Raw genomic sequence first — 21,131 nt, 5'->3', positions numbered from 1 at the left:
TGTGTGTATTGCCCTTTTTTTTTTTTTTTTTTTTTTTCCCAATCCTTAAGTAAAAATGTATCTTTGGTAAGTGGGTGTAGCAGGGGGATCCCCAGGCTGTAGAGTCAGGAACTGCCGAGCTGCAGCTGCACCATCCCACAACCCCAGCCCTGCTTTTGTCTGCACTGACAGTCCATGGGAGAGGGGCTGGCTCCCAAACAGCCCACAGAGCATTTTGAGCAGTGCTGCTGCTCCCCCCCGTGTGAGGTGGCTCCACAAGCCCAGCACAGCTGTGGCTCTGCTCCTCAACAGCTGCCATGCTCCCCTTCCCAGAATTAAATCCCAAGCCACATCTAAACCACTGGGTTGTGGACAAGACTTTCTAGGCAGGTCTTAGAGCACAGATGAGCGTGGTCCTCTCTCACCTGTACCTGCCCAAGGCACAAAATGACGGATGTGAGGCAAGGTCTGGCAGTGTGAGCTGTGGCAGTGCCTGCAGCTTTCCTGGAGCCGCAACTGCAGTTTCCTCATTCAGCCCTGGGTAGGGAGGCCTGGAGCCTCCACCCTGCGTGTCAGCCCGACCTTTACACCCAGCTGGAGGCTGAAGGTCGGGCTGTGCAGCGCTGGGTGCCGGGCTGGCGGCTGCTCCTGCCCAGCCGCCTGGCAGGAAGGGGCTGCTGTCTTCTGGAGGCTTCCCCAGCTCTTCCTGCACGTCTCTGCTGCTGGGATGTAGAAGCAAAAGGTGAATTCCTCCTCCCTGCACCTCTTCCAAGGGCAGGCACTTCGTGTTTTGCCTCCTTTTCCCTATTCCTGCTGAGAAGAAGGTGTTTGCTGCCAGCACAGCGGTAACTGGGGGCTCCCCCAGTGGCTGTGGTTGTGTCTCCCTGCTCCAGCTGGTGGGCAGTGGTCTCCTGGAGGGGCTCTTGCTCTCTCTCCATGTTTTGAGCTGTTCTGTAGGTCAGCAGCTTGCCAAGTCCTGCCCAGCCATTCCCTCAAGGAGCAGTGGAGGTCACAGCAGCACTGCCTGAGCTGCTGTGTGGGAAGCTGTGGTGGGGTTGGGAGCAGCTGGAGCCCTGCCTGCTCCAGATGCCCTGCCCGGACCCCTGCACGGCTCTGTAACCTCTCCAGCTCTGTGTGCAGTGCCAGGCCGGCCGGTGGGCACAATGCCCCGTGGGGATGAGCCCGGGGCCAGCCGTGCCGGCCCTGAGCAGCCCTGTCCCCGCAGAGTACAGCCGCTTCGAGTCCAAGATCCACGACCTGCGGGAGCAGATGATGAACAGCAGCATGAGCTCGGGCTCGGGCTCGCTCCGCACCAGCGAGAAGAGATCGCTCTACGTCCGGTAAGGCCCCGCCCGCTCCGGCAGCCACCGGCACGGCCCCGGGGGTGGGGAGGGCTGCAGGGGGGTCACAGCTCAGCCTGGGCTGTGCAGAGCCACGGGGACATCCCCATGGCTGCAGGCAGGGGTCACAGATCAGCCTTGTCTATGCAATGCCCCTGGCAGGGACCGGCACAGCCCCCGAGGGTGGGGAGGGCTGCAGGGGGCACACAGCTCAGCCTGGGCTATGCAGAGCCTCCAGCAGGGATGGGCGCATCTGCAAGAGCTGGTCCCAGCTCAGCCTGGGCTGTGCAGAGCCTCCAGCATGGCTGCCTCTTGGGGTGTCACAGCTCAGCCTGGGCTATGCAGAGCCACGGGCACATCCCCTAGCGTGGGCTGCATGGCTTGTCACAGCTCAACCTGGGCTGTACAGTGCCATGGACACATCCCCACGGCTGCTGCAGGGATGTCACTGCTCAGCCTTGGGCTCTGCAGAGCCTCAGAGGAGGTTGGTGTGTCGGGGGCCAGGGGAGTGGAGTGCCCTGGATGCATCACAAAGCCTGGAGGGAGCACCAGACTTGTGCACTGGCTTGTCAAGGCTGTGTGCTCGCATGCCTCTCCCAAGGTCTGCTCCAGCTTGGAAAGCAGTGGTCTCTGCAGAGCCTGGGTGGCTGCTGGCCAGCCCAACACACTGAGGAGAACAGGGAAATGGTGGGCATCCAGCCCTGCTTGTGTCCCAGACAGCTCGTGGCAGCTTTCAGGGCACTGTCTCTGAAGCAGCTAACAGGCTTCTCCTTGTCTCGTCCTGCCATTGCTGTGGCAGGATCTGGCTGGATGGGAGATGAGCTCTTAGGAGGATTATTGCTCTGAGCCCTCAGAGCACTTTTGGTCTGGAGCCAGCTGCAGGACAGGCAGGCAGGGGTTAAACAGCCATGCAGCTCAAACTGCTGCAAGTCCTGTGTGGACAGGACAATCCCTGCCTGCCTCCTGCCACCTCCTGCCTGCCACAGCGCCAGTGGGATGAGCGCTAATGAGTAATTTTAACTTGGTAATTAAAATAATCCTGTAAATCCTAACCCTGCGCAGCCTGTTGCAGGTGAGGCTGGCAGGAGCAAGGGATGCTGCTTCTCCTTCCCTGTGAGAAGGATGGCAAGGGCCAAGGCTGCATGAGCCTCAGCTGCATCTCGCACTGCATGGCTGCTCCGTGCAGAGGGACCTCAGGCAGGGTGGAGATGTTGCAAGCCTGGCATGGCAGGAGGGGAGAGCTGCAGCTCTGGGTTCCTGCAGTTCACACCTTCCCACAAGTCTCTGCAGGCATCTTGCTTGATTTAGCATCCCAGGCTTCCTGGGGGTGTGCGACAAGCTGGGTGCAGTGTTGAATAAACATCATCTTGTTAGGCCTGCCCTCACTCCCCTGCTGTCCTGTGGGCACCCTCATGTGTGGAGGAGGCTTTAGGCTGGGTCCAGCTTGAGTTGAGCCTGTTCTCTGCCTGGAAAGGTGCTCATGGATCAAAGTATTCCTATGAAACAGAGCAGCTCCCTGTTGCCTCCATGATACTCATAGCATTTCTTAATTCTTGGTGCATCCCCCCATGGGGCTTTGGAGGCCTCCACAGCACTGTGCCCCTCGCACATACCCAGAAGGAGCTGGGCTGTGACTTGCTGAGAGGGTGATCCCAGGGGAGAGCTTTTCCCCAGTGTGGCCCATCACTGCACTCTGCTTGACACACACCCTGCAGACGTGCTGGGAAGAGCTGCCGGGTGCCCAGGCTGCCCCAGCCCTTCTGGGCGGGGTAGTTTCAAGCACAGTTCACCCGAAACCAGCTGAGCTGCTGTGCTGTGGACAGGACATCAATTACAGGACTTGCTACTCAGCTGCTTGAGTCAGCCCTGTGTGGCTGCATTGCAGCCTGTGTGCTGTGGGAGTGCAGGAGCTGGGCACCCCAGTGTCTGCTGGAGCTGATTTGGGGGTGCCTGGGTGCAGCGCAGGCAGGGGCAAGGCAGGTTCACATGCTGCCTGTCACCTCCCTGCACTGCTGAGGGCAAAGTCTGCAGTGCTGGGGCCGTGCTGGGTGGAGATGGAGGTCAGGCAGGCTTTGTGCCTGGGCACCAGGAGGAAGCCATGGGAGTCCTTGGCACTGCTCCCCTGCCCTCCAGCCAAGCCATCTGCTTTCCTGGCTGTGAGAGCTGGCCTGGGACAGAGCGGAGCTGCCGGAGCTGCCGTCTGCCCCTGCGCCCCGAGGGGCACCGAGCCACGGGGGTGCTGCATGCCAGCACAGCCAGGGGCTGCTCTCATGGAGCACCGTGCCCTGGGGTGCCAGGGCCTCCTGTGCTGGCTCTGCGGTGCCCTGACCCTGCACAGACCTTGCTGTGCCTGTCCTGGGGTGCTGGTGGCTGCTGCTGGAGGAGCACGGGCCCTGTGCACTCTGCAGGGCAGGCTGCACAGAGTGGGCAGGAGGAGCACGGGCCCTGTTCAGGGCAGGCTGCAGGGAGTGGGCAGGAGGAGCACGGGCCCTGTTCAGGGCAGGCTGCAGGGAGTGGGTAGGGAGGGCACAGGCCCTGTTCAGGGCAGGCTGCATGCAGTGGGTAGGGAGGGCACAGGCCCTGTTCAGGGCAGGCTGCAGGGAGTGGGTAGAGAGGAGCACGGGCCCTGTTCAGGGCAGGCTGCAGGGAGTGGGTAGGGAGGGCACAGGCCCTGTTCAGGGCAGGCTGCAGGGAGTGGGTAGAGAGGAGCACGGGCCCTGTTCAGGGCAGGCTGCAGGGAGTGGGTAGAGAGGAGCACGGGCCCTGTTCAGGGCAGGCTGCAGGGAGTGGGTAGAGAGGAGCACGGGCCCTGTTCAGGGCAGGCTGCAGGGAGTGGGTAGGGAGGGCACAGGCCCTGTTCAGGGCAGGCTGCAGGGAGTGGGTAGGGAGGAGAGCACGGGCCCTGATCAGGGCAGGCTGCGCAGAGTGGGCAGGGAGGGCACAGGCCCTGTTCAGGGCAGGCTGCATGGTGTGGGTAGAGAGGAGCACGGGCCCTGTTCGGGGCAGGCTGCAGGGAGTGGGTAGGGAGGAGAGCATGGGCCCTGATCAGGGCAGGCTGCAGGGAGTGGGCAGGGCTCCTCACAGCCTGCCTGCCTTTGAAACCGGCCTGACCAGTTCCCCCAGGCCTTGGCCAGCGGCACTGACCTCACATTGGCCTGCCAGCCACATGCAGCCTTATCTTCTGGCCTGGAGCTGCCTGCAAGGCTCGATTACCTCCAGCCAAAGCACCCTTTGGGGCTCTGCTGCCAGCTCCAGCCAGGCTGCCCTGCAGAGGGAACAGGCACAGGAGCTGTCCCAGCCCCGAGCAGGCTGGGCAAGGAGAGCAGATCTGGTGGCTGAATGTATCTGGATGCACAGGGCACATTGGGTCTTGTCCCTCCCCATGGGACAGCCTGTCTTCCCATTCAAGACCCAGCCCCAAGTGCCCTGGAAGGTTTCATAGCCCAGGACTCACCTGGCAGAAATGCCCTCCAAGCTCTGCAGCTCCCCAGGGACGTGCCGCATGATCCCACAGCCCTTCCCCTTACAGTGTGCTTTTAGACCCCCTTTGGGGTCCTCACAGTGGAAGGGGGTAATGAGCAGAACAGAGGACGTCTCTCCTGCTTGCAGAGGGTTTATTAGGGCCAGGATTAAACCAGCAGCAACCCAGTGTTTGCAGTGCTAGGCTCGTGCTGGGCTGGGGGCCAGTGGCGCCAGTGTCCCAGGAGCAAATACAAGAGATTTTGCTGCCAGTACTTTTAGTGATTTGTTCCTTTCTTTGTCTTTTTGCAAGTTAATGCATCAAAGCAGACACAGTTTGTGTGATCTGACATTAGTAGAACAAGTTGCAGGTGAAGCCTCTGAGAGCAGCTTATGGGTACAGGGTGCAGTGCTGTGTGTGATGTTGGTGTGCAGGAAAAGCATTTGTGCTCCTCTAGTAGAAAACCAAAGTCTTTTTTATAGCTGGTTAGTTTAATTTTGAAGATAATTTTAAACTCAATAAACTGTTCTCAGGGGAGGTGTTTAGGGCTATGAAAAGGATCAGTTGTGGAAGTAGATATATATACTCTGAGATGCATTCCTCACTCACAGGCTCTGTACATAAATAAAGGCTGTGCTCAAAGCTGTGGTGGCCTGGTGGTCTCTGCCAGTGCAACCACCCACCAGCAGTGGGGTCTGATGTTCCCTATCCCATTCCTTGGCCCCACAGCCATGGAGGGATGGTGGGGAGCAGCCTTTCCTCGGGCTGCTGCTGTGGGCCTGGCCTGCTCACCAACCACAGGCACTTTCAGCGTGGCTCATGTGCACCTGCAGCTGAGGTCAGCAGGGAGTTCTCTCAGTCCAGTCTCTCAGTCACTCTTGTTCCTGCCTTGCACTCCTCAGGGCTTGTGCTGAGCCTGCCAGCCCAGGGGTGTGCAGGTGGCTGCCAGCACTGCTCACCTTGGCAGGGCTTGGGTTAAACTTTATCAGGTGTGATGGTGGCAGTGCCCCAGGAGGGTGGCACTGCTGCTGCCCTCACTGCCTGGCCGTGCTCAGAGAAGGCCTTGCTGCTCTCTGCCCCTCCCAGAGCCTTGTTTGACTATGACCGGACCAGGGACAGCTGCTTGCCCAGCCAGGGGCTCAGCTTCTCCTACGGGGACATCCTGCACGTCATCAACGCCTCGGATGACGAGTGGTGGCAGGCCAGGCTGGTGACAGCCCACGGCGAGAGCGAGCAGATCGGGGTCATCCCCAGCAAGAAGAGGTGAGTGTCCCTCAGCAGAGCTGTCACACCTAGTGACACCAGGATTTCCCTGAGCTCTGCAGCCCCAGGGCCCTGCTCAGGAGGGATCTCCCTGTGGTCCCAGTGCACCTGCCCTGTGCAGCCTGCAGGGCAGCTGGGTTGGGTTGCAAGCTGGGGCTGTGTGCAGGTCTCCCTGGGCAGGTTCTCCAAAGCTGGGGAGACTCCAGGTGAGGAGGGGAGTGATCAGCCCCCTCTGTGGTACCTGTGGGGTTGGGGAGTTGGTGTTAGTCAGTCTGGGTCTCTGTGTGAGAGCAAGGGCTGCTCCTTGTGTCCTCTGTCAGTGTGCCCAGCTCTGTAGCCAGATCCCACTGTGAGGTGGGGAGTCACAGAGAGCAGAGGAGCTGGCTGCTGCTGCCTTTAGGTCTGCATAGCCAGCCTTGAGTCTGTCCCTATCACTGTTGGGAAGGCTGGCTTGGCTCCTCTCCTGCTGCTGCCCAGACCCTGGGCAGGCAGCTCCACATCTGCCCCTTCCTTGGAAGCAGCTTCCATTTGCCAACGGGGCCACCACCCAAGGGTGCCTTTGGCTGCCTGAGGAGCCACGTGGGGGGCACATGGCTGGGACTAGCAGCTCTTTGTCTCCTGATCAGGGTGGAGAAGAAGGAGAGAGCACGGTTGAAAACAGTGAAGTTCCATGCCAGGACTGGCATGATTGAGTCCAACAGGGTAAGTGCTGATCTGGGGCTCGGTGGGGCACCTGGAACTGGTACCTAGTGAGGGCAGGATGAGTCCCAGCAGCAAAAGCTCTTCATGGGGCAGCTCAAACAATCCCAAGGCAAAGAGCTGTGTGACTGGACCTGCCCCAGGCCCACATCTGCTTGGCACAAACCCTCAGTGAATATGCAGTGATTGAGCAGAGGAGCCCAGGATGGTGTGAAAGCGCTGGGAAGGAGCCATGATTGGAGTGATGGGGTGGCAGAGCTCATGGCTTGGAGCTGCCTGAAGGTAGCTGGTGAAGGTAGCTGCCCTCACACCTCAGGAGCAGTGCCTAACAGGCCAACAAGAGAGGAAGAGCAGCCTGACTACCCCTGCAGAGCTACTGACTGCCCCGTCAGCTTCCCAGCATCCCTACCACATGTTTTTCTCCATGCTTAATTTTTTTCCTGCATTACAGTTCTCACATAATCTCCATGATTTCATTTGAGGGTGACTGCCCTGCCACAGCTCCTCATTGTGTCTCCATTTTAATTTTCCCCACGTGTGTTAAACACCATTGTTTTTTCTGTCCTCCTCCCATCTCCTGTTCTTCAGTCGATCAAAACGAAACGTAAAAAGAGTTTCCGCCTCTCTCGAAAGTTCCCATTTTACAAGAGCAAAGAGAACCTGGCCCAGGAGAGCAGCGGACAGGAACGTAAGTAGCAGCTGGCCAGAGAGGGAAAGCCTGCACCCCTGAGCTTCCCTGCCCTGAGGGAAGAGATTCAGCACCTTTCCCTAGCCAGGGGTCCTGGCACCTGCCTGTACTCAGGTCTGTGCTCCACAGTTGTGCCAGCAGCTAGGGAGAAACTGGAGCTGGAAATGAAAGCAACAGCTGCAGTCTGGCACTCTCTTCCTTTCTCTCATGTTCAATGTCTTCATCTTTTCATCCAACTTTACACCCACCCAGCTCCCTGCTCTGCCTCCCCCTGCTCTCCCCCCTTTGCTGCAGGCTCTGCTCCCTCCCTCTGCCTGCTTCCCTCCCAGTGAGGGGCTGGCTGCCTCCTGCAGAGCTTCTCCTGTCCCTGCCAGGGCTCAGGCCTGGGGAAATCCCAGCCTCATCTTCCCTAGAAGTGACTTACAGCTTCACATTCCCACTGGAGAGCCCTTCCAGTGTGGACACAGGGAAGCCATGACCCTGCTGCCCACCCATGACTGAGGAGCATCTCTGGTAGCTGGCTGCAGATGTTAGAGCTCCACAGCTCTCACCACCCTGGGGCTCCCAGTAAAGGCAGGGTGTTTATCTTGCTGCCCCAAATGCTGATGTGGGCAGCACTGGAGCTGCTCCCCAAACCCAGCCCCTCCTCTGAGTGCTGGGCTGCATCCACTCCTCGGGCAGGCACCCAGCTGGCAGTGCCCACACCTCTGGGAAGGGGCAGTGGGCAAGGCAGAGCTGTGTCTGTGCCCCAGTGCCAGCACAGCAAGCGCGTCCCCTCCCCTCTGGGGCTGTCCTGGTGTCACACAGAGCAGGAGCTGCTGCTGGGCTGCTCCAAGAGCTCCCTGTATCCCTGTGCTGCCCATGCCAGGCTGGTGCCAGCTGATTTTAGCAGACAGCCCGAGCCTCTGGCTGTGCTGAGGTTGTCTGTGCATCTGCCTGTCTCTGGCAGTGCCTGCACATGGCTGGGCTCCAGTGAGATCCGTGCTGAACCTGGGGCTGGCTTTGGCTGCCCTGCAGTGAGGTGACACAGCACGGGGATGGGGCAGGCCCCTCTCTCCCTGCCTGTGTCACAGGCACACAGCCAGCTCCCTCCCTGTGCTCTGCCCTGTCCATCCCAGCTGGCACTGAGGGGTCCCTGCCTCACATTTCCACAGCCTGTGCAAGCATTGTGGTGTGGGGCAGCTGACACACACAGCTGGGGAAAAGTGTCCTCCTGCCACGTATTGCAGGACTTTGTGCTGTGCTGGGGAAGCACAGAGCCACTGTGCCCTGCCAGGGCACCCCATGAGAAGCACTTCAGCCCCTGTGCCAGCAGCTCAGGGCTGCAACTGCTTGCTGCCAGCGATGCTGCTGTGGCTGCCCTGCCCTCCCCAGGCCCAGGGTGGCTCCTGGGGGCTCTGTGACAGAGAGGGTGAGCTTGGGGGGCGGAGGGGGTCCAGCCAGACAAGGCAGGGTGTTGGCAGTGGGCTGATGGTGTCAGCTCTGAAGATATTTAACCTCACTTGCAGTTGCAGCTCTGGGCCGTTCTGCACTCCTGTCACTAATGCCGGTCTGGCTCTGTCTCCCCCGTCCCTCTGACTCCCCTTTCCTGCGCTGTCTTCTCTCCCCCTCTCCCCCTTCTTGCTGTCTGTGAAATCAGGACTTCCCTGGGTTAAGTGACGATTATTATGGAGCAAAGAACCTGAGTAAGTTGAATTCTGATGCACATTGTTCCCTGTGTGTGGCTGGCGGTGCCTGGGGCGTGCCTGGGGCAGCTGTGCTTCCCTGGCTGCAGGGCAGGAGGAGCCCGGGGGCTGCGGGGCTTGAGGTGCCTCTGCTGCACGTGGGACGGGGTGGGGGAGCTTGTGTGGGGGTGGTGGCCATGCCCTGAGTGCCTGCTGCACCTCCTCATCCTCTTCCTCCTGCTCCTGTCTGGGTTGGTTGGTGCTTCAACACTCAGAGCCACTTCCAGTGTGGGTGGGACGTGGCCATGGTGGGCCTGCTCTGAACGGGGAGAGTGACAACATTTTGAGGTGTTCCCACCTTTTTCTGGGTTACCACATGTGCAGAACTGCAGAACAGGGAGAGGAGCCCCATGGGGTGTGAGTTCCCTGCCAAGCCCCACACCCCAGGCAGTGCAGAGCCTGACTGGGGCAGGCAGCAGCCAGCAAGGCTCTGTGGGGTGGTCGCAGCACTAGGATCAGCCTGAGCAAGCAAAGCCCCAAACTCTGTCCCATTCTGTCACTGTCTTGTCTCTGTGTGTCCCAGCCCCGTCCCCAGAGGCAGTGGATCCTCTGTCCCCATCCCTGTGCCAGCACAGCCGTGCCCTCCCTGCCCGCTGTGTGCATGCTGCACTGCTCCCCTGCCAGCACCCCCTGTGCACTCCCCCTTCCCTCGGCCTGGGATGCCCTCACATGTGCCAGGCAGGCCCTCCTGGCCTCTCTGTCCCCTCCTGGAGCATCCCCTGCATGTCCCGGGCTCTCAGCCCAGGGTGAACGATGCCGCCCTTGCCCACGAGGCACAGACTCGTCCCACTGGGTGCTGGGCTGCAGGTTTTGGGGAGCCACTGCTGTTCTGCCCTTGGTCACCAGTGCTGGGTGACAGCTGGCTGCCCCCGTGCCTCCTGCCCAGGCTCCTTCTGAAGGGATCTCTCTGGTTGCTTTGCAGAGGGCGTGACATCAAACACCAGTGACAGCGAGAGCAGTTCCAGTAAGTGTGTGTGCACCTGCTCTCCCACCCCTGTCCGTGTGTCCGTGTGTCAGTGTGCACGTCTGGGCACGTCCATCCTGTCTGTTGGAGGCTGCTCCTTCCTGCTGGTGACACTGAGATGCTGCGGCCAGCTCCCTCCTCGGGGCAGGGACAGCAGGGGCTGGCAGTAGCAGTGAGCCTGCCTGCTTCCCTGCTCTCTCCTGGCTGCTCCAGGGCGGGGTGGTGGCTCCCAGTCCATGGTGATGCCCCATCCTCAATGGCCAGAGGCCAGGCCTGGAGCATAGATGGCTCCTGGAGCCCAAGCCTGTACAAGAGTATGGGATCCAGCTGCAACAGATGCTCCCTCTGTCCCCAGAAAGTCCTCTAAATACCTGCAGGGAGGACGCAACATCCCAATGGGCTGGAGCCTGCAGCAGTGGGGGAGGGAAGGAGGAGGCTTGACCCAGAGCTGGGACATGAATAATTAAAGTGGCTCAAGGGCGCATAGCTGCATGCCTGTCATGCTTCACATCCGTGGGTGGAGTGAAGGGGACAGCCTAGAGTGTCCCCAGAGCTGGAGGAGGCTGGAGGGGCAGGGGCCAGCTCCTCACAGCTGCAGAGGGGTTGGAGAGCTGCTGCAAGTGCTCACCTCTGTCCCCCTGGCTCTGTTGCAGAAGGACAAGAGGACACCATCCTGTCGTACGAGCCAGTGACGCGGCAAGAAAGTAAGTCCTGAGCTGAGCTGCCCTGTGCCCACTGCAGTGGGGCCACCTGTGTCCCCAGCACAGCCAGGGGGTCCTGTGGGCCCTCCCCTCCTGCCACAGCAGCGGGGCACTGGGTGGGTGCAAGGGGAGTCCTGTGTGGTGCATGCAGCAGGGGAGCCAGGTGTGCATGGCTTTCCTGGCCTCACTGCCCAGTTTTAATCAGAAAAGATTTGTGTGTGGTCTGCAAGACCAAGGGAGAGATCCAGAGCTAAAACTGAGCTGGGCTTTAGTCCTCAGCTGAGGGCAAGATTATCCCTTCCTGCCTCAGCCCCAGTCCCTGCTGCAGAGCAGAGCATCCCCTCCCCAGCCACAGCCTGCAGCCTTTAACCCTGCTTGATGCCCAAACCCTGCAGACCCTTTTGCAGGCTGAATAGTCCCAGCCTCGGTGGTCTGTCTTTGCCAGGAGCTGGATCTGACCCTTAGGCTCCCATCACTCCCCCAGCTCTGTGCATCCTTGCCTAGCTGTCCTGGTTCTGGCTCCTGCCCAAGCAAGGGAGCAGCTTTGCTGATCCACGACCCTGGAGACCTGCAGAACCTTCCCTGGGGCTGTGCAGATGGTTTGGGTCAGATGGGAAGGACATGTTGACCATGACCAGGAGGAGATAAACTCTCACAGAGGAGGCACCTTTGGGTGCCCATGTGAGCAGGAGCACCCACTGCCAGCAGGGAGAGGGCAGGTCCATGCCAAACGTGGCACTGGGGTCAGCTCTGCAGCGCAGGGGGCTCAGGTGTGGCTCTCATTTGCAGTTCACTATGCCAGGCCAGTGATCATCCTGGGCCCGACCAAGGACAGAATTAACGACGACCTCATCTCGGAATTCCCTCACAAGTTTGGTTCCTGCGTGCCCCGTAAGTCCCAGCTCGGGGCCACAGGTGGAGGGAGGGCACAGGGCTGGCTCTGCTCCTTGCAGGGTCCTGCCTGTGGCGTGGGGAGGGGGAAGGAGCACAGGGTGGGTTTGTCCCTCCTGGTTTGTGGGGTCACTCTGGGCTCACTCTTGGTTCCCACTCTCTGCAGACACCACCAGGCCTCGGCGTGACAACGAGGTGGACGGCCAGGACTATCACTTTGTGGTGTCCAGGGAGCAGATGGAGAAAGACATCCAGGACAACAAGTTCATAGAGGCTGGGCAGTTCAATGACAATCTCTATGGCACCAGCATCCAGTCCGTGCGGGCAGTGGCGGAGCGGGTGAGTGCCAAGTGCCATTCCTGACACTGGGATGCATCCAGCAGCTCCCCTCCTTCCCCCCTGGTGTTAATCAAGGGCTGTAACCACATTAAGCAAGCACAGCAGATCCTCTCCTCCCTCCAGAGTCCTGCCAAGCCATGTGGCTGCTTTTCTCAGCTGTGTTACTCTGCCTCAGTATGGTACCTCTGTCATCCAAACTCCACCCAAAAGCCTGGCACTGCTGGCCCAGCCTTGTGCTCAGGACTCACAGAATGGAGATACCTGGGTGCCCTCAAAGCAGCAGCGTTCCTCTGGAGGAGTCCTGGAGCTACCCAGGGCTTGTAAATAGTTTCACAAGTCCAAACAAAGGCTCAGTCCCTTTGCATTGTTGCTGTCCTGCCCTGAGCAAGCAGGAGTGTGAGGCCATTGGGAGCTGGCTTGTGCCTTAGGAGTGGGGTTCATTTCTGTGGCTCCTCCCTTTCCAAGCACATCTGTATGAGCAAGCTGTTTCCCACACAGAGCAGAGTGTGTGGGTAGGTCTGATCCTGCCTGTCTCCTTTCCAGGGGAAGCACTGCATCCTGGATGTGTCTGGCAATGCCATCAAGAGGTTGCGACAAGCACAACTTTATCCCATTGCCATTTTCATCAAACCTAAATCCATTGAAGCCCTCATGTAAGTGCAGCACCGTGTTCTGTGCCTCTCCAGCTGCCTGTCCTGCTGCTCCTGGCCCTGGGTAGAGCAGGCTGGAAAGAATGGGAGACCTGAGCTTGCAACTCTTCTGAGCAGCAGCAGCAGCATAGAGTATTATCTGTGGGGAGAGTCAACAGCTTGAGAGTGACCCTGAGATCAGAAGGAATTCTGCTGGCACCAAGGGGCCTGGGAAAAGCCCTTCTCAAGTCAGAAGGGGTCAAATTGCTTATTTCTGTGTTTTATGGGGATGAGAAACCCTAGGCAGGCAGCAGCAGTCTCACAAGTTTAAGGGATTGTCTGGGTTTGAATTCCCTTCCGTGCTGTGGTGCAGGGGCTGGGGTAGGTGGCAGTGGGAGGAACTGTGGAGGTTGAGAGGAAGGGCCAAGGCAGCCTGGGGTCTGTGGGGAAGGGAGCTGCCCTTGGGAGCTGGGTCCTGCACAGCTTCCATTCCTCTGAGCAGAGGATTCCCAGGCACCCTGGCTCTGTGGGCTATTTTTGCTTCTGTTCATTGCTGAGAAAAAGAGCTGAAAATTTCTTATTTTTTGTGTGTGGCAGGGAGATGAACCGGAGACAGACATATGAACAGGCCAACAAGGTCTTTGACAAAGCCATGAAACTTGAGCAAGAGTTTGGAGAATATTTTACAGGTGAGTGTCCTGAGCAGGCTTGTATCTGATTTACTTCATTTTTCCATCCAGCAGCTGTGACCTCTCTACCAGCACTGTCCTACTGCAGGGTCATGGGAAAACATCCAGCTTCATCAAAGCAAGACAGAAATGGCACTTTGCCAGGAGGGCTCTGCAAGGGGACTGCTCCAAGATCAGTGGATAGAAGTAAACCAGTCAGAGAGGAGGAGACAAGTTGTCAGGCAGGATTTTCTGAGTTTGTGAAAGCTAATCACCAACTTCAACCATAATAAAAATCTAAAAATCCCCGAGCAGGGGAAGCACAGGGTTTCAGAGTGCTACAAGTCTACAGGAAGTAAACTCCCTGCATGGGAGAAAAGGGGAGCATTTTCGAAAAGAGAAAAGAGAAGTTTCTAAAGGGGAAAGATTAAAAATTAGTGACCTAAATGGTGGAGACAGTCATGAGTTATTACAAAACATCTACTAAAAAAGACTGGAAGTTTGGCTTGCTTCCTAAGTAGTCTTTGCTCAAGAGCCAGTCAGGGGTTGCTGACACTTTGTGCCTGCTGAGATGAACTGCTCATGACACAGGCATCCTTGTGCATTAGGGAACTAATGTTTGTAACATGATTAATTCTGGAAAACCACAGGCAGGTGAAGAGGCAGAGGAACTGGTCTTCCATCCTTTTTCCAGTGCAATAGCTGTTTCTTCTGAAGTTGAGGAATGAAAATGTTGCCAAACTGTGCATTACCTGCCTAACAGCTACTGGGAAAAACCCCAAGCAGGATGCTTTCCAAAAATTTATTTCAGCTGGGCAAATAATGGGATACAAACACAGTGAGCTTTCCCCAGACCTCCTGTCCTGGGCTCCAGAGCTGCTGGCTGTTTTTCCAGGAAAACAGGCCCTCAACATGCCACTGTGCACTTGGAGGGCGAGTTTGATGTTGACCTGTGAAAAAGGAATGCTGTTGGCTGAAATGTGTTGAAAGAACTGGGAAATGGGCAGAGAGATGGTCACTACCACAGGTTCTGTGCCAGTAACTTAGAAGGAGGGAGCAGAGATGCTGGAGGATGGTCCTGGCTGGGTTACAGAGGCAGGAAAGCTTTGGCCCTTCTTGAGCATCTTGCTGTGATGTAGCAGGATGGGGCAGGGGCTGCTGCTGGGAGCCTTTCCCAGCCTGAGAGCTCTGTGTTCCCACCCTGCAGCACAGGAGGCAAACAGGAGGAGCCCTCAGCAGTCAGCCAGAGGGAAAACCAGAGGGAAGGGACAAAGCTGGCACCTCGGGGGGGTTCCTGGTGCACCCCATGAGCTGCCCCAGCCCTGCCTTCCCTGCTCTGGTGAGCACAGCCCCGGTGCCTGACACAGCGTGCAAAGCTGATTAGCAGCCTGGTGTGGAGGGCCCTGCACACAGCCAGGAGCTCTGCCAGCTGGGATCAGCACTGGCTAATCCCCACCGAGGTGCTGCTTTAACCCTTTGTGTCACAGGGCCCAGGGCAGCTCCCCTGACACCGCCTGGCTCAGTCCCTGCAGGCTGTGCCCTCTGGGGCTCCAGGAGGGCTCCCTGATTCAGGGCAGTGCTGCCTGGGGCTCAGGGTCTTGTTTGTTCTCTTCCAGCCATCGTACAAGGAGACTCTCTTGAAGAAATTTACAGCAAAATCAAACAGATCATTGAGGACCAGTCCGGGCACTACATCTGGGTCCCGTCCCCAGAGAAACTCTGAAGATGTCTCCCTCCTGCTTCCCTGTGAGCAGAAGATCTCTGAAGTCCCACCCATCCGAGCCCTCTGCCCCGAGGGGGAAGGATATGAAAACTATTCCTGCTCCCTTTTTTAGATCGTCGCAAAATTGAGTTTTCTAGTCCTGTTTCTTTTGTTGGGATGAACTCATATCATTCATCACGTGACTGTTCCCACCATTCCTGCATGGACCTTCCCACTGCTCCAGTAGAGACAGACGAAAACCCATTCAAGGTCGTTTTTTTATTATTATTATTATTATATTATTATTATATTATTATTATTATTAACTAAACGAAGAATCAAGATGGGAGGAGGCAGCTAAGGACTAATGTAAGAAGACAAGTGAAACAATGGACTCTGAACACATGAGCTGGTGTCAGAGCTCCAGGGGCATTTTTCCAAGTGTGACCGTCTAGCAGCTCTGAACAGTGCGACAGATGGGGCAGCAGAAAGCATTTTATTTATCTGTATATGTAATTTATATATAATATAGAGGAGAGATATTATATATATATTATATATATATATGTATGTGGACTAGGAAATCTGAGGGACCTCTCTGGAAAGGTGTTGTATTATTGCAAGGTTCTCTCAGTTCCTCTGTCCCGAGCACTCAGCGCAGGGAGTCCACTTGGGCAGGAAGAGCTCAAACGGTACCAGGTGCTTTGGAAACTTCTCCCATCCAGGCCAGTTCCCTGCAGCCCCCCTGGGTCTGAGACAGGCCAGAGACTGGCACAGCCTGTGCAGGAGGGACCAGAGCAAGGAGCAGCAGCTGGCCTGCGAGAGGCTGGGAGACAGAGACTGAGCAGGAGGCTGCGGAGCAAGAGAATGGATGATGCTACATATTAAATTGCACATTGTTTTACACATCACTTTATGTGTTTGCATGAGAGGTTTCCTTTTGGTTCTATTTTTTTAAGCTGATTTTAAACCAAAACCATATTGTGTTGTTGTGTTGGCTTTTTTAATAATTATTATTATAATTATTATTATTATTCCATTTTTCTCTTGTCAATGATGAACTGAATGGGTATAAAATCCAGTTTTTTAACTTATTTTTTAAGCTGGCTCTATTGTAAATAGAATCTAGATCTGTGGTGTTTAGTTAAGAAATACTTTACTGGCCACATGGAACAAATGTACTCACTGTCCTGTGTTGCTGTGAAAAACCTGGGATGTTGGACTGGCCCTGTACCTGTGGGTGCAGGTGGAATGACCCATTCTGGCTGTGGCAGCACACTGGCATTCCCTTCTGCATTAGCCACTGGCAGGAAAAGCCCCCAGCTGTGCCTTGGATGGACACTCCCATTTTGCAGATCAGTGACAGATTAAACCCTTCTCTTCCCCTGCCCTGCTGTGTGCCCGTGCCAGGGCTGGCTGTCCCGGGAGGAGCCCTCCCTGCAGCAGAGGTGACAGCATGGCCACCGTGCCTGGCTCTGACATTCTGTGTGAATCTGTGGCTGGAGCTGGGTTCTGCTGCCTCCCCCAGCCACCCCAGAGCCCTGGAGTGGTGCCCCAGCTGGCAGCAGAGGAGCACAGGGTGCAGAGCTGCCCCATGCCCTGGGCACTGGCATTTTTCAGGAGAGGCACAGAGACACTTGGCCCTAAGCTGAGACATGTCTGTCTTTGAGGACACTTTGTGCTTGAGTGGGGCTCCGGGCCCTTGTGTGGAGCTGGGGACACTCTCGTGGCCTTTGAGCAGTGTGTGCTGGGTTCCCACCTTACCCAGAGCTGTCGATGCTGTTCCTCACACAGAGCCACCCACAGCACAGGAGGTCGCTGTCCAAGCACGCCCAGGTAAGTCTCCTCCTGTGGTCCCTGTCCCCGAGGTGATGGCTCTGTGTGTCAGTCAGTGACACTGTCCCTGTCCCTGTGCTGCCTGGGGAGGAGCCTCTCTGCCCACCCTGCATCCCGAGGAGCCCTGCAGGGACTGAGCAGCTTCTGGGGCCAGGAGGGCTCTGCAGCAGCCCCAGCTGTGAGCACAGTGGAGGGCAGGAGGATTCTGCTGTCGCTGGGACCGACCCTAAAGGAGCACACAGAACTTTGGCAAAGGGTTCCTGCCGGGCATCCAGCCCCTGCCCCGCTGGTCCTGCTCCAGCTGCTATAACTGTCGGTCCCTGAAGAAGCGGAGTAAGTGAAACGAAAGTCCTTAAGGTGCTAGTCACACATTCCTATCTTTTGTCTTTTTTTTTTTTCTTTTCTTTTTTCTGGTTTTTCCTAATAGCCTGTCTCCCTCTCTCGAGTCACGTGGAGAAAAGATGATGTACTCCATGGCATAGCTGACAGTACTGAATCAATGACAACAGTAGTTGGTTAACAGTGTTTCTTCCAAGGAGACATATATTTTTAATAAACAGAGAGTTGCAAAGAACTCTTGTCTTTGAGACCTTCTTGTAGAGTCCTTCATTGTGTACCAGATCTGGTTTTTTTGGTGCTGGTGTTAGCAGTTCTTCATATGGTCTCTTTATGGCAAACTGGAATGTTGACACTTGTTTAGGGGGAAAAAAATAGCCTTTTTTAGTATAAAAGGTGATACCTGAGAACTTGCCTAGTGGAAAAAGGAAATGTAAAAAAAAAAATAGAAAATAAAAGAAAGGAAGTGGGCTTATTTAGAGCTGCAACTCAGCCACTGAAAAGTGCTTTTGGTTGGGTTGTTTTAAGCCAGGTCAAGTCTGGCCTGATGACACAACACCATAATGTATTCTGGATCATGGCTTGAATTCTGGGGAGGTTGCTTTACAAATAATAGGGTCTGTGGGCTGCTATATAATTGTTCTTGTATTGGATATAAAGACAACAAAGCACATACATAGTCCAGCTAATACAGAGCTTCTTTTTACAGTTTTAACATGCTGTTTAAATATCAGAAGTTGTAAGGACAACTGGTATATTTTTTAGTACCTTCAAATGCAAAGAAAAGGAGTGTTCACTGAGACAAATGTGGTTAGAGGAGTGTCACAGTACTCTTGTGCCTGAATCTGCTTTGTCATTTAGCTGAGCTGAAGGGGTTTGGTTTTTAAATACTCAATTTCTTTTTTAATTTCAAACTGCACAGAAGAGAAGCAAATTATGATTTCAGGAGAACAAGGATATTGTACCCACTGAGCATGGGCATACAGTTTGCTGACTGTTGAGTTTGTGAAGCTCACTGGACAAATTCAAAACCATTTAGAAACTCCTTTAACTGATCAGATCAGCAGCCTGGTGGTGGTGGTTGTCCACAAAACAGCAGAAGATTCAGCAGTTGCTAAGCAGACCTGATGCTAGAATTACCACTGTCAAAATCAAACTTTGCTTGCATGCTGACAGATGTGGAGCCAGGGATGAAGCAGCACAGAAATATCCTCTGTTGCTGCTCTGCCCAGCCCATGTGGGGCTGCAGACACCCCTCCCATGGCCTGTCCTGAGCTCCTGTGTCACCTCATCTGCTGTGACAGCAAAACATCCAGGCTCCAGGGGGAGAGGAACACGGGGTTATCTTCTCAAATAAACCCTGGCACTGCTGTGAGGCAGAACAACCTCTGGAAGAGAAACACCATGTGAAGAGAAAGAGGGTGGCTTGGAGAAGGAACTGGCTCTGTTAAAGCTGTAACCACCCATTTTCCTGGCTAAGGATAAGTTGCAAAGTCCTGGCCCAGAAAATAGCAGAGCATTGTCCTGAAAATGCTCCTGTGCAGTTGTGAAATGTAGGAGCTGGTTCTTTTCTCTCCTAAGATGTCCTGCTAAAGCTGCCTGCAACAGGCATGAAACTAATCTGCCCTAAGACACTTCTAGAAAATTAGACTGTAAGCTGCTTGTGCTCTAGAGAAACATGTCTGTGCTTCTGTCTGCAGCTCTGGGTAATTAGCTGTCTTAGCTAAGCAGGAGAGCACAGGTTGTGCTGTGAGGCTACTGGAAGAGGGGCCTTAAAGGAATGTAATTAGAATTTTCTCCAAATTATTTTCCCCATTGATGGAGCTGTCTTAGATACGCCTGTTGTTGCTAATGATGCTTGGCAGCACAATCTTCAAGAACTGCTGTTCTCTGCTTTCCTCAGGCTGTCACAGCAGGATTCATGGCACTGAAGCATCTGCTGTGAAGCAGGTAAAGTTATTATATTGCCAAAGGTGTCTCTTTCTTTCAAGAATCCTTGGGTACCTTGACCTTCAGTGTTTATTTATATCCCTTGCCTCCAAATGAGGGTCATTTGTTTACCCTTAGGGTTTTTAACCCTAAGGGAAAACATTACACATAGTTAGAGACAATCAGTGCAGCATGTCTGAATGGTACCAGCACGTGTGAGCACCTCTGGGACCTGCAGGACCTGCTTGGGACCACACCTGACTCAGCACAGGGCGACTCTGGAATTTCCTCCCCTGGTTACAGTGCACTGCTTGACAAAAGCTCCTGCCCAATCCTCTAATGAGCTTCAGCCCTCTTCCAAATTACCTTGATTTCTGATTACTGTGACCACTATTAAGTGTGAGTGGCCAGGCCAGCTCCCCTTCCTGTCCTGCCTCTCGCAGGTGCTCAGTGCAGCCCCAGGAGTGGGAGCAGAGCTCTCTCCCCAGTGCCTGCTGGGAGGTGCACCCTCAGTGCAGGGCTGTGGAGAAGCCCTGCTCCTGCTGCTCTGGGTGAGAGGTGGTGCAAGGGGCTCCAGGGCTCAGCAGCTGGGCTGGGATCCTCTCTGCCCTGTCCTTTCCCAAATCTTCTCAGCAAGGACGTTTTTCCCAGGGCAGGCTGCCTGCCCCATCAATCCCAGGTGTTGGTTTGGACTCAGCCAATTCACACTGCAATTCCCTCATGCCTGTGCACTGCTGCTCCTCCATAAATGGTTAAAAAGTCAAATTAGGGGCAAAAAAGGGCAGAAAATACTGGCTAGGGAAAAGGGAGGGAAGTTTGTGATGTCCTGCCCTGGAGGATCCATCTGTGCTCTCAGGAGCAGGGAGGGCTCTGCAGCACAGAACCAGTGTCCAGCACACCCTGGAGCTCCCACAGTGATGTGTAAATAGGAAAGTACAGCTGCAATGCCACCCTCTGGAGCCCTCTGGGCACATCCAGGGATGAGCACACAGCTCTGAGCTGAAAGAGAACAGGGATCAATGAAAAGGTAAGAATAGGGGAGGAATGAACAGCTCTGTTATTTTTTTACAGGTCAGCTGTTGCTGGTTTAGAAAACATTTATAAACCACAGTCACCCTCGATGGAGTGCTGAACTGTAAAGCACATTTAGCCTGGACCAGTCTGCATCTGGACCAGAAAACACCTGCAAAGGTGTGATTGCACACAGACAACCTACAGGGAACAGCCACTGGAAATGGCTAATTACAGTCTGATTCAACTAGGAGAGGAATTCTTGCCCTACTTAAACCCTTTGGTAAATATTAAGCCTGGAATAAAATGTACTGTGTAAAAATGTGCAGGAAGAGATGAGTGCTATCAGCAGAGTCTGAAACTTTTCTGATCCGGGCTCTTCAGGGCTGTGTGTAGCATAAAAGAAATCAGAGTATCTGCAAGGAAAAAATTCAAACCATTCTGGCTGTAGGCAAACCCACATTTAGTGTTTGCTGCCTTCTATGGCTGTATATAATTACCTCCTTGCACTTGCTGGGCAAGCATGACCTTTCTGAGCAGGTACAATGTGACACCTTTACCTGTTTATGTGTGTGCAAGTCAGAACTGAGCAGCAATTACAGCCAGCCCAGCAGGCTCCAAGGAGATTCTGCAGGCAGGATGGAAACCTTTGAGTTTGTGGCATCATTTAGAGTCCCCCAGTGCTGTGATGCAGCATGGATCTCCAAACCTGTGACTCCAGAAAAATTTTCTGTTTCATCTGAGACCTGGATTTTTTACAGATTTAAAGGTATTTCTTGGTTAAACAGGCAGCACACTGTGCATTACAGATCTGAAAGCAGTGTCTCAGAGACCCAAACTAGGCCTGGTGAACTGATTTAAGCTCACCATGAAATGGAGAATTGACACTAAGCAGATCCATGCTCCTGTAAAGGAGCTCCCTCCTGGGGTCCCAGTGTCACCACCCCAGACTGGGACCAGAGGCCCTTTGCA

General features: G+C 55.3%; 1 protein-coding gene across 6 annotated transcripts in view; it reads left to right on the top strand.

Moving 5' to 3' along the window:
• DLG3 (discs large MAGUK scaffold protein 3) overlaps window positions 1-17,413 on the top strand; it is a 78,539-nt gene extending 61,126 nt beyond the window's left edge. For 3 of the 6 annotated variants that reach the window (XM_058814411.1, XM_058814410.1, XM_058814409.1), the window contains 10 exons: window positions 1,205-1,319; window positions 5,866-6,042; window positions 6,669-6,744; window positions 9,069-9,114; window positions 10,771-10,821; window positions 11,608-11,709; window positions 11,876-12,048; window positions 12,592-12,701; window positions 13,275-13,366; window positions 14,962-17,413. In XM_058814411.1, coding sequence (XP_058670394.1) covers window positions 1,205-1,319; window positions 5,866-6,042; window positions 6,669-6,744; window positions 9,069-9,114; window positions 10,771-10,821; window positions 11,608-11,709; window positions 11,876-12,048; window positions 12,592-12,701; window positions 13,275-13,366; window positions 14,962-15,068 — 1,049 coding nt within the window. In that variant the 3' untranslated portion in view covers window positions 15,069-17,413. Of the gene's footprint in view, window positions 1-1,204; window positions 1,320-5,865; window positions 6,043-6,668; window positions 6,745-7,329; window positions 7,430-9,068; window positions 9,115-10,075; window positions 10,118-10,770; window positions 10,822-11,607; window positions 11,710-11,875; window positions 12,049-12,591; window positions 12,702-13,274; window positions 13,367-14,961 lie in introns of all 6 variants that reach the window. The other 3 variants (XM_058814406.1, XM_058814412.1, XM_058814408.1) reach the window with 2 other exon arrangements.
• The last annotated feature ends 3,718 nt before the right edge of the window (window positions 17,414-21,131 follow it).

This window comes from Ammospiza caudacuta, chromosome 14 (assembly GCF_027887145.1).
Source record: "Ammospiza caudacuta isolate bAmmCau1 chromosome 14, bAmmCau1.pri, whole genome shotgun sequence".
Classification (NCBI taxonomy): domain Eukaryota; kingdom Metazoa; phylum Chordata; class Aves; order Passeriformes; family Passerellidae; genus Ammospiza; species Ammospiza caudacuta.
The sequence above is the reverse complement of the archived record's forward strand: the minus strand, read 5'-3'. Positions and strand labels throughout refer to the sequence as shown.